The sequence below is a fragment of the Ursus americanus genome, chromosome 25, assembly GCF_024610735.1.
Source record: "Ursus americanus isolate L20-20 chromosome 25, mUrsAme1.1.p, whole genome shotgun sequence".
Classification (NCBI taxonomy): domain Eukaryota; kingdom Metazoa; phylum Chordata; class Mammalia; order Carnivora; family Ursidae; genus Ursus; species Ursus americanus.
Window position 1 is genome coordinate 20,585,991 of NC_142151.1, and position 12,703 is coordinate 20,598,693.

A 12,703-nucleotide genomic window follows, 5' to 3' on the forward strand; every position below is an offset into this window, starting at 1 on the left:
ATGGTTATTTATAAAGATTTAAAGAGGTAAGGGAATTTCCACTAAAAACAGAGCATTTAACTATTGATACATGCAACAAGCTGGATGACTCTCCAGAGAATTATGCTGGGTGAAAAAAGTCAACCCTAAAAGGTTACTTATTGTCTTATTCCATTTATATAACATACTTTAAATAATGAAATTATATAAGTGGAGAACAGATTAATGATTACCAGGAATTAAGCAGTAGATGAGGGTGGTAGAGAAGGGGAATGTAGCTGTAAAAAGGAAGCATGAGTGATTCTTGTGGTGATAGAAATGTTCTAAATGGTTGTGATACTGTACTGTAGCTTTTCAAAGTACTACCTTTGGGGGAAACTGCGTAAAGGGTACATGGATCTTTCTGTAGTATTTCTTACAACTGCTTGTGTATCTTCCAGTATCTCAATATGAAATGCATAATTTTTTAAAAGTATGAAACTATTACATGAAATTCAAATTTCAGTGTCCATAAATAAAGTTGTATGGGAAAATAGTCATGCTAATTTGTTTACATATTGTCTATGACTACTTTCATGCTTCAGTGACAGATTTGAGTAGTTATGAGAGAGACCATATGTTCTGCAAAGCCAAAATATTTATTATCTGGCCCTTTACAAGGAAAGTTTGCTGACCTTTGACCTAGATAAATCAGATCAACCTGCACACTGAAGCAAATTTATATATATATGTATGCTGACCAAAATCTAGCGGAAGATAAAATGTGATGTAATTCTAGCATTCAACCATTCAGTGCTGCTTTTGTCCAGAAAACATTTGTTTCTGATTTCAGATAAATAATTGCAAAACTGACCAATTTCTGTAGAATGTGGATGCAAAAGCTTGACTGGAGCAGATTTAAGAGAAAAGGAGAAAAGAAGTAGTATTTCTGTAAAGGGGTCACAAATGATTAGGGTGAACTTATGACCAGTCTTGCCCTGATCAGTTCTGACTTATGCCTATTGTCTTTGCATCATAATTAATATCCACCCTCCTTTTTGGTTTTTGAAAAGTCAAGTTTGAATGATAACATGGTTAACCTACCAATGACCTCTCATCACTAAATCTAATGGACATCTTTCAGTCTTATTTGACTTATCAGGAGCATTTGATAAGTTTAGGGTCCCTTTCTCCTGTAAACTCTCTTCACTTGGCTTCCAGGACACCACATTTCTTGGTTTTCCTCCTAACTTACAGGTGATTTATTTCTGTCTGCCCTGATGGACCCCCTTCTTCTGCATGATCTTCTAACACTGGAATACCTCATGGCTCAGTCCTTGGTCATCTTCTCTAATCTATATTTACTTCCTCAGTGATCTTATCAAGTTTAATGGCTTATAAATATTCCCTATAGGCTGATCGTTCCCAAACAGCCCGGATATTACTAGTAAACTTCAGAAATAATAAACATATCAAACTTAACATGCACAAAACAGAATAAAATTTCCCCTTCTGCCATCTCTCACTTTAAAAAAAAAAAAGACCCTATTCCACCTTCAGGTTTCCCTATCCCCATCCCCATGATATGAATGGCATATCATCCCATCATCCTTCTGGCTACTTAAGTAAAAAAACTCTGGAGCAATATTTGCTTCTCTTTATCTTCCTGCATTTCTCTCCCAGAATTCAATACTGATTTTGCCCAGAGGACATTTTTTTCTGACCCGGGATAAATAATTGCAAAATGGATTAAATTTTGTGGATTATGGGGCAAAGTTTGACTGGAGAGGAAAGAAGAGAAGAAATTGTTCTGCAAATGGTGGGGAGGGGATGATCTTTCAAGGTCACTAATGACTAATGATTTTATGTCCAGTTTTATTCAGGACAGTTCTGGTTTATGTCTCTTGTCTTGATGGAATACTTAATGGCATCCCTTTTCAGTTTTAGAAATGTCTAGTATACACGATAAAAAGTATGTGGTCAACCTCCCCAGCTCCTGTTGATTCTTTCTTCAAAATATATTCAGAATCCAAATGCTTCTTACTGATACAAGCCACCATCTTCTCTTACCTGCTGTGTTTTTTCTCTTTGCTTTTGACCTTGCCTTCAGAGCTTGTCATACATGTTCAAAACCCTGCAATGATTCCTCATTTCATTAAATAGGTGTCAAAGTTCTCACATGGTCTACAAAGCTCTGCTTAATCTATCTACCTCTTCCTTGATCGTTTCTCACCTCATATCTTACTCTTTCCCCATCAGGGCTCTGTTCTATCCAGATTGGCCTCCTGGCAATGCCTTGTTCATGCCAGATATGTTCCCATTTAGGGGCCTTTACACTTATTGCCCACCACGTTGTCCTTGCCCCATCACTTGTAATGCTCTTTTCCCAGACATCTGCACAAACATCATATTTTCAATGAGACCTCCCCAGTGACTTTGATGAAAATTGTAAACAGCACACCTCCACACATATTATTTATCCTACTTTTCTTGTTCTAATTGTTTTCCATACATTTAGCACTTTTAAACATACAACCCTGTATATTTTATTAATTTTATTGTTTGTCTTCCCCTGGTAGGGCAGAAATTTTTGTTTGTGTTAATCACAGATATATTCCAAGTGCCTAGAACAATGTCTGGCTCATAGCAGATGCTCCGTAAATATTTGTTGAATGAATAAGTCAGTGAAAATGTAATGATTTTTAATCTTTTAAATAACATTAGAATGATTACATTCATTTGCATTTGCATAACCCAAATGTTCACCTGTTAATTCATTTTATGTTCTTTATTACAAAATTAAAAATTATTGACTTTATTGAGCATGTTTGCCTAATTTTGATTAATTCAAACTTTTATGAAACTGAAGGAATATATTTAGACTTAGAGATTTACTACATGAAATTAAACAGAATCCATGATGATTGGGAGGGAAACAAAGCCATTTCCTTGGAAACAGTTGTATTTAAGTAACTACTTGATATCTCAGTCATATCTAGACATAATTATAGATATGCGTAGGTGCCTGGGTGGCTCAGTTGGTTAAGCATCCGACTCTTGGTTTTGGCTCAGGTCATGATCTCATGCGATTGAGCCTCCTGTCCCACTCCACGGTCAGTGGGGAAGCTGCTTAAACATTCTCTCCCTCTGTCCCTCACCCCCACTCATTCTCTCTCTCTAGAATAAATAAATAAACCTTAAAATATATAGATATGCAGATATAAATGTAGAAGTGAACATCCATATAGATATGTACATTATTCATTATAAGTTAGTCTGCACAGTGGCCTACTTCTTGCTCACTGCTAAGCAACCTCAATGTAGGAAGGGTAGGAAATTGAAATCTGTGTCTAATAAAATATGACATGCCTTCTCACAAAGTAAATTTACAAAAAGATTAATTTGGACTGGATTTGCAGGAATGATCAACATGAATTGACATAAATTGTGGTCAGGAATGGCATAAGGAAATCAAACCATCAGCAGGGTCTCCAAATTATAAATCATGTCATACTTACAGCACAATGTTGCAGATAAATCACAGTGACAAATGCCACAATAAATCACTGAACTACTTTGAACTAAAAGCAATTTGTCTGATTTTGCAAATGATATAAAATATTACCTTCGGTTTTGTACACTTTCAAATACCACATTGAAGGGTAATCAGAGATGAGTAATAGGAATAAATATAGCTTGAAGATATGATATAACAGGAGTGAATCAAATGTTTCTGTCCTTAGGAAATAAATAAAATAAAATAAAATAAAATAAAAGGGGGCTAGGTTCAGATTATGTTCAGCAATAAGCACAGAAAACTAATAGTGGCTTAAACATCCAGAGATTTATTTGTCTCAGGCAATGAGAGGCTTGGAGGTAGGCAATCCAGAGTTTTAAAAGGGGCTCAATTAAGTCTTAGAGAAGAGTCTTTCCATCTCTCCCCTGCACATCATTAGTAAATATATCTTCATCTTCATACTTCTGATCTCATGGTTGCAAGGTGGTTGCTCTACCCCTAATCTCACATCCATATTCCGGACAGGAAGAAGGCGAAAGAGAAAAGGAGGAACTAGCGGCACCTGTATCAGGAGAACAAAGGTTTCCTAAATGCCTGGCTGATTTCTGCTTACTCAGTAGCCAGAACTGTGTCCCATGGCCACCTCAGCAGTGAAAAGAGGATGGAAAGACACATATTTCTAGGTAGCACATTTTTGGTTTAAACAAAATTAGGATTCTGTTAGTAAGGACGAGGGGAAGAATGTATATTCAGTAACCTAAAGGCGCAGATGTGTTATAAAAGCAGTATAGAAGGGAAAGAGAACTTCACAGAGAATAGAACTTTGAGAAACAAGCGCTTTTAGGGGCAGGCAAAAGAAAATGGATCATCATAGGACAGAGCAAAAGGGCCTAGAGATTTAAGAGGAAAATAAGAATATTGTTAAAAGAGTTATCCAAGTTTTGCAATATTATTAGGTTTGTATAATGTTATGACACATTTCTAAATTACTTTTAAATATGGGGAAGGTCATTACATTATGAATCCATAAGTCATGGCTATCTGATAATTGACATTAATATTCATTTTCAAATGGAGCGTTGATAAATACAAAAAAAGATAGTGTAGGTTGCTGGGGCAGATGTCTGGGGCTAAAGAAAGGGGGAAATAAATGGTGTCCAATTTTCTACAAACACCAGATGCTGTAAATATTCTACCACTGGTAATACATTAGATTACTTCAACATGTCAAAAAGTGAATCATTGCACAGCCAGCTGTTGTGTCTCTTTAAACATGTTTCATCCTCCTGAAGAAAAACTTTTCCCTTTATGAATGCAATTTCATAGCCACAGTAATAACTTTTTTTGGTGTTATGCAAAAGTTTTTTTTAAACATCTGTTCTTCAAAATGTGATCCATACAATAAATGGCCTCAACTGAACCAAACCAGAACTAGGTTAAATTTGTGTCTCACAAATCTAATGACATGTGAATTTCCTTGCATGTTGAATGTGAATCATTGTTGCTAGCAAATGTATTTTGGTTGAAGATCATTTTGATGGCTAGAATTCCAAAGTCTCATGTAAACCTGGAAGTATTTTCAAGGCTAAAAAGGAGAATTTTGCCTAAACTTTCATATAAATCTGTGTTGGGTTAATGTGAACTGAAAAACAAATTAATAGAGAAGATAATGTAGTATTTGCAGTATTATTTGAAACAACATAATTTTTTTTTTAAAACAGATAAAATTCTTTGATACAACTATTCTAATGCCAGTATTTTGTATCAACTAAAATAAGCCACATCCATTTGATACCATAATTCAGCATTTTTCTCATTTGGAAGGAAATATGCTTTACCTTCTTTATGCTTCCATTTATTTTATGGGAACTACGATTTCAATAAACAAAAAGTAATAATACAAAGTGTTGTTCCTTTCCCTTCCCTTAGTATAATAACTAGCTGAGAGAAATATTTTACTTATTTATCAGAAAACAATTTGAGTTTCTCTTATCTTCAGTGCAGCTGATGTTAAAATATTGCCTTATACACTAAAAATGGAAAATAGTTAAGTACCAGATAAGTAAACAATAATTCCATTCCAGTGGCCTTTCTCCATTTCCTCTGAATTCCAGGCTTTTCTTCTCCTTGCCCTTCCTCAAGGGGAACTAGCTTTCATAATATACAGGAGAATCTTGACCCTGGAAAATGAATCTAAAGGTCTTTAGAGGACATCCGGGCAGTCTCGTGCTCCACCTATACTAATTCATTCAGGACATCTACACTGAGCACTCTCTACTAATTGAAGATTGGGGATATAAAGAGAGACAAGTAATAATCCCTGAGATTAAGGAGTTTATGGTGGTGGGGGGTGAGAGTCAGGTGGGATAGTAGGTAGTTTTAAAATAAGGTGATGTAAGTCTAAATTCAGGGGATGACAAGGTGCTATTGGAACATAGAGAGGAGACCTAGCTCAGTCTTAAGGACATTTGATAAAGCTTCTTAGGGAAGGTGATGGCTGGTTGAAACCAAAGGTCAGTGAGGATTTAGCTCCAGAAAATCAGGTGGAGGAAGAGCATTATAGAAAAAGTTATGTGCAAATGCTCAGAAAAGAAAGAACATGCCATATCCTGGATGCTGCCAGTGTGGTTCAATCTAGATAGAAGACAGTGTGAGTGAAATCATCTGAAAATAAGAAGCTACAGAAGTAAACAAGACTGGATTTCAATGGGCTTAAAGTACTATTTCCTCGTAGAAATGTTTTGTTTGGTTGCCTAAGCTGGTAATAGGAATTAGAATCACTATTGAACTCCTTACTATTTAATTTGTTAAAACACAATAATTACTAGGATATCAGTAAATATCTGTAATTATGTGGTAGGTTTTCCTATTTATATAGAATGGTTATTTCCAGAGTTTAAAGAATTAAAGGGGGAGTTGTAATTGCCAGTTTTAGAGTGAGCCATTTAGAGAAATTGTACCTTCTTAATATTAGAGTAAAACACTAAGGGAAAATATTAGACACTAAAGGCAATAGTAAATAGCAAAATAATGAAAATAGTGAATACTGTAATAATGGGAATATAGTAAAAAAAAGATTTTTAAAAAACTTTAGCCATTTCTCAAAACAAATGAATACCACAAAGAAAGGTATTAGCAGTAAAATTAAGATTGGGAATATTTAATTCAGCCTGCACACATACTATTTACCAGACACTTCGGAGAAATGTTCATTTATTTTGACAAAATGACGAGCAGTTCTCTATACTACTGGAAATTTTAGCTGAAGTCAAAATTGTAAATGGAAATAACTTCTCAGAGAACAATTCAGTAGAATTGCTTTCCTTTGCTTTAATATGCCAAGAAGAATATGCTTCCAAAATATAAAATCTCGGATAGCTAGGCGAAAGGTAGGTAAGGGTGATATTGTCTACGGTATGAGTTTAAAAGCTAAGTCTATGTCAAGAATGAATAGTGAAAACTTCAGAGTGGTTCATTATTCTGAGAACGCTCTGTCCTGTGAGAACTCTGGTCTGTGTTTAGGCAATTTGCCGAGCTTCTTTTGGCGACCTATCCTCTTTACTTTGTTTTGTGTCTTCTCTTTAACAAATCTAAATGGAAAAAACACATTCAGGTGTAGTGTTAGTAAAACAAAACCATGGAATCAAAGAGACCATCTTTGCACTTCTGAATTGCTGTCAGAAGCGTATATGCGAGGAGACTAAGTATGAGCTGCTGGGCACCCGTAGCTCAGATTCTCAGGCTCAGACACTGCACAGGAAGTAGCCGGCAGCTTTGCTTCCGCTTCCGGAGTACAAGCTTCTGCGGCTCTCCCACCGGTTGTAAGTAAATCACTAGGAGTCTGAGAGCATGGAAGCAGCGCGCCCTCCCTCGACGATGGGGAAGTTTGTGGTGGTCGGCGGTGGCATCGCAGGTGTTACTTGCGCTGAGCAGGTAGGCTGGCGCGCCGAGTTCCACCTCTTCCCCGACCCCGGAGGCGGTACCCTCCCGCCCTTCCCCTCGTCCCACGTTTGCAGCTTCCTCCTCCCCCTCCTCCCTCCCTCCCCCCCGCACTCCTTGCTTTCAGATGTTAGAGACTGCATAGTGGCCTTTGGACGAAGTTCTTAGTGCCTCTCAAGCTTCGCCTTAGGCGTAGGGAGTGGGGAGCAACGTTTTGGTAGGGGGGAACCCCCAAAACTGACTGAACCAGACTAGTTATGCCAGAGCAGCAAGAAGGCTTAAAACTAGTAAGTACTTGGTCAGAAAATTCAGCCCCCTTTCTTAATTAGCTGATTGAATTCAGCTTCCAGGTAAATGCCAGTTACTTAGTTCATCGTAAGTAACTGATAAACTCTTACGTTTTCTCCTATACTTTCTCCTGTACTTCTATTTCATCTCTAGTAATGTTTTGTAAAACAACGAGCAAGTTATTAAATGTAGCTGGGGAGTGCTTTTCTGATTCTAGTGAATAATCAGACCATATATATACATATATATTCGAAAAAGGACTAGATTATTTTGTTGTTATAAACGTAAGCAATTATTGAAGCCACAGAAGAAGTGCAAGAAATTCAAGAGGGTTTTTTTGTTTTGTTTTGGGTTTTTTGTGGGGTTTTTTTGCAAACTTTTAATTTTTAGGTGTGTTTTTTCTTTTTTTTCACCAAGTAAACCGTTATGATTCAGGCATTGTACCTTATAAGGGCTCATTAGTTACGTATAAACAAAGCATGTCACCTCCTTTTTTAGAACTCACAATCTTGTAGAAGAGACATGAAAATAAATCGTTCCAATTTAGGGGTGCCTGTGGAGTTGGCAGGGTGTAAATTGGGGAGGGGGAGTCCTTTTGTCTCAGTATAGAAGATTGAGTAAAAGTTCACCAGGTAGACAAGAAAAACCAGAGGGTCCAAAGAGAGGCAAGGATATTATCTCAGGTGGAAAAGCATGGCATTACCTGAGAGCAGCAAAGCTCAAAGTAGGTGGTGTTTGGGGGAGGTGACCAGAGATGAAGGTAGGAAGATTGCCAGAGACCAATCATAAAGGGTCATCTAAGTCTTGTTAAGAATTTAACAACAACTTTCAGGTAGTGAGATGATTTGGAGCGGTGGCCTAATGTGGTCAGATGAAATATTTTGAGAGGTGATTAGTTCCAGTGTGTTTGGGGCAGGGGCAGCTGGTTAAAATGAGACTGGAAGGTCAATTGGAAGATGAATTTAGTAGTATAAAGAAATTTTGAGGGCCATGTGTAGCAATGCAAACAAAGGGGAGAAATAAATTATAGAATATACGAAGAAAAGAAAGGTGGAGAGGGTGGTAATATTATTAAGTATTATAGAAAGTTCAAATGAGAAGATATTAAAAAATCTGGTGGATTTTAAGGATGCACAGGTGAATTGAAGATGTTCTTTTTTTTCCTTATTGAATTACTGACATACAGTATTGTCTTAGGTGTATGTCACAGTGATTGGATATTTTCATACATTGTGAAATGGTCACCTCAATAGGCGTAGTTACCCTCTATCACTATACAAAGTTATTACAATATTATTGGCTATATTCTCTATGGTGTACATTACATCCCTAAGACTTATTTATTTTATAACTGGAAGCTTGTTCCTTTTAATCCCTTTAATTTATTTTGCCCAGCTCCCGTCCACCCCCAACCTCTTTCCACTCTGGTAATCAACAGTTTGTTTCTGTATCTGTGAGTCTGTTTTGCTTTGTTTGTTTTTTAGTTTCCGTAATAAGTGAGATCATATAGTAATTATCTTTCTCTGACTTATTACACTTAATACTCTCTGGGTCCATTTATGTTGTTGCAAAAGACAAGATTTCTTTTATCTTATAGCTGAATAATATTTCCTTGAATATATTTATACCACATCATTTTTATCTATTCATTCTGTCAGTGGACAGTTAGGTTGCTTCCTTATCTTGGCTATTGTAAATAATGCTGCAGTGAACATAGGAGTGCATATATCTCTTTAAATTGGTGTTTTGGTTTTCTTCTCCTAAATACCTAAAAGGTGGAATTGCTTAATCATTTGGTAGCCCTATTTTTAATTTTTTGAGGAACCTCCATATGTTTTCCATGGGAGATGCACTATTTTACGTTCCCAACAACAATGGACAGTGGTTGCCTTTTCTCCACATTCTCACCAACACTTGTTATTTCTTTTTTTTTTTTTTTTTGGTAAAATGTTTATTTTTTTATTTTTATTTTTTTTATTATAATAATATTTTTATTATATTATGTCAGTCACCATACAGTACATCCCTGGTTTTTTATGTAAAGTTCCATGATTCATTAGTTGCATATAACACCCAGTGCACCATGCAGTATGTGCCCTCCTTACTACCCATCACCAGCCTATCCCATTCACCCACCCCCTCCCCTCTGAAGCCCTCTGTTTGTTTCTCAGAGTCCATAGTCTCTTATGCTTCATTCCCCCTTCGATTACCCCCCCTTCTTTATCCCTTCCTTCTGATCTTCCTAGTTCTTATGTTCCATAGATGAGAGAAACCATATGATAATTGTCTTTCTCTGCTTGACTTATTTCACTTAGCATTATCTCCTCCAGTGCCATCCATGTTGCAGCAAATGTTGAGAAATCATTCTTTTTGATAACTAAGTAATATTCCATTGTATATATGGACCACATCTTCTTAATCCAGTCATCTGTTGAAGGGCATCTCGGCTCCTTCCACGATTTAGCTATTGTGGACATTGCTGCTATGAACATTGGGGTGCATATGGCCCTTCACTTCACTACGTCTGTATCTTTGGGGTAAATACCCAGTAGTGCGATTGCTGGATCATAGGGTAGCTCAATTTTTAACTTTTTAAGGGACCTCCACACTGTTTTCCAGAGTGGCTGTACCAGCTTGCATTCCCACCAACAATGTAGGAGGGATCCCCTTTCTCCACATCCTCTCCAACAATTGTCGTTTCTTGCCTTGTCAATTTTTGCCATTCTAACTGGCGTAAGGTGGTATCTCAGTGTTGTTTTCAACATCAGCCACAGCAACCTTTTTCATGACACATCTCCAAAGGCAAGAAAAACAAAAGATAAAATGACTTGTGGGACTTCATCAAGATAGAAAGCTTCTGCACAGCCAAGGAAACAGTCAAAAAAACTAAGAGGCAGCCCACGGAATGGGAGAATATATTTGCAAATGACACTACAGATAAAAGACTGGTATCCAAGATCTACAAAGAACTTCTCAAACTCAATAAACAAATCAGAAAATGGGCAGAAGATATGAATAGACACTTTTCCAATGAAGACATACAAATGGCTAACAGACACATGAAAAAATGTTCAAAATCATTAACCAACACTTGTTATTTCTTATCTTTTTGGTAATAGCCAATTGGACAGTTGTGAGGTGATATCTCATTGTGGTTTTGATTTGCATTTCCCTGATGATTAGTGATGTTGAGCGTGTTTTTATGTGCTTGTTGGCCTTCTGCATGTCTTCTTTGGAAAAAATGTCTTTTCAAGTTCTGCCCATTTTTAAATTTTTTAATATTAAGCTGTGTAATATTTTATTATATTTTGGATATTAACCCCAATTGGATATGTGACTAGTAAATATCCTCTCCCATTCAGTAGGTTGTCTTTTTGTTTTCTTGATGGTTTCCTTCTCTCTGCAAAAGCTCTTAGTTTGATTTAATTTCATTTGTTTGTTTTAGCTTTTTAGCTTTTTGTTTTACCTTGCCTGAGGAAAATGGTTCAAAAAAATATTGCTAAGACTGGTGTCAGAGAGCTTACTGCTTATGTTTTCTTCTAGGAGTTTTATGGTTTCAAGTCTTATATTCAATTCTTTAATCCATTTTGAATTTATTTTTGTATATGGTATAAGATAGTGGTCCAGTTTCATTCTTTCGCATGTAAGCTGTCCAGTTTTCCCAACATTATTTATGAAGAAACTTTTTTCCCCTATAATATATTCTTGCCTCCTTTATCAGAGATTAATTGACCATCTATGTGTGGGCTTATATCTGGGCTGTCTGTTCTAGTCTAATGATCTGGGTGTCCGTTTTTGTGCCAGTGCCATACTATTTTAATCACTACAGCTTTGTAGTATGATTTGAAATCAGGGAGCATAATACCTCCAGCTTTGTTCTTCTTTCTCAAGATTGCTTTGCTATTTGGGGTCTTCTGCAGTTCCATACAAATTTTAGAATTCTTTCTTCCAGTTCTGTGAAAAATGCCACTGATATTTTGATGGGGATTGCATTGAATCTGTAGATTGCTTTGTGTAATGTGGAAATTTTAACATTATTAAATCCATGAGCATGATAGATCTTTCCATTTATTTATGTCTTCTTACATTTCTTTTGTCAGTGGCTTTTAGTTTTCACACTGTAGGTCTTTCACTTCTTCGGTTAAATTTATCCCTAGGTATTTTATTATTTTTGATTCAGTTGTAAACGGGATTGCTTTCTTAATTTCTCTTTCTGATAGTTCGTCATTAGTGTATAGAAACTCTACCACTTTTTGTGTATCAATTTTGTATCCTGAAATTTTACTGAATTCATTTGTTTATTCTAATAGTTTTTTGGTTGAACATGGTCAGTTTTAATGGTAGTGTAGGGAAAGAAATAGAACTTAGTGGAGTTGAGGAACCAGAGTGTGATTTAAGAAAATTCTTTCAAGTTTAAAGTGAGAGAGAGGTTGTAGCCAGAGGAAAATGATGAAAAAAATAGCAAGTTAAGCCTCTAAATTCTGCTGAAGCTAATACTAAAATGGTTTTGTTTTCCCAGAGTGCATACTGGTTGGGGATTTGGAAGAGGCAGAATAGCTATGCCAAAGCACTTGGGAAAAGTCAGGCTAGGATTCTGAGTATTTATTAGTAAGGGTTTGCTGTAATATTATCCTACTGCAGGGAAGTGAGAATATTATTTTAAAATAAATAGAAGTTGGTTTAACTGTTATTTAGGAAAATATTTTCTTCTCATTCTCTGCATGACAACTTTAAATTGGTAAATAAGGTAGTTTAAATAAGGAATACCTCTTTATATCACTTTTTTTCAGGAGGTCTTTATTAGTGTTTAGTGTAAATGTATTACTCATTTTATCAATATCAGAGTTGAACATTACTCACCACTACCCCAGAAATAAGAAGACACAGAATGGAGACCTTCAGATGAGGAAAAGTGAGTTTATGGTTTCCTAGGTCATTTAATGACATTATTAAAATTGCATTATCCCTGTCTCGCCCTCCATGGCATATATATTAATACCT

The 12,703-nt window shown here is 36.2% G+C and overlaps 1 protein-coding gene across 4 annotated transcripts in view; it reads left to right on the forward strand.

Moving 5' to 3' along the window:
• Positions 1-7,252: 7,252 nt before the first annotated feature.
• PYROXD1 (pyridine nucleotide-disulphide oxidoreductase domain 1) overlaps positions 7,253-12,703 on the forward strand; it is a 34,436-nt gene continuing 28,985 nt past the window's right edge. For 3 of the 4 annotated variants that reach the window (XM_045781395.2, XM_045781393.2, XM_087855680.1), the window contains exon 1: positions 7,253-7,408. In XM_045781395.2, the coding sequence (XP_045637351.1) occupies positions 7,325-7,408 (84 nt within the window). In that variant the 5' untranslated portion in view covers positions 7,253-7,324. Of the gene's footprint in view, positions 7,409-7,429; positions 7,702-12,703 lie in introns of those variants that run through there. The other variant, XM_045781394.2, reaches the window with a different exon arrangement.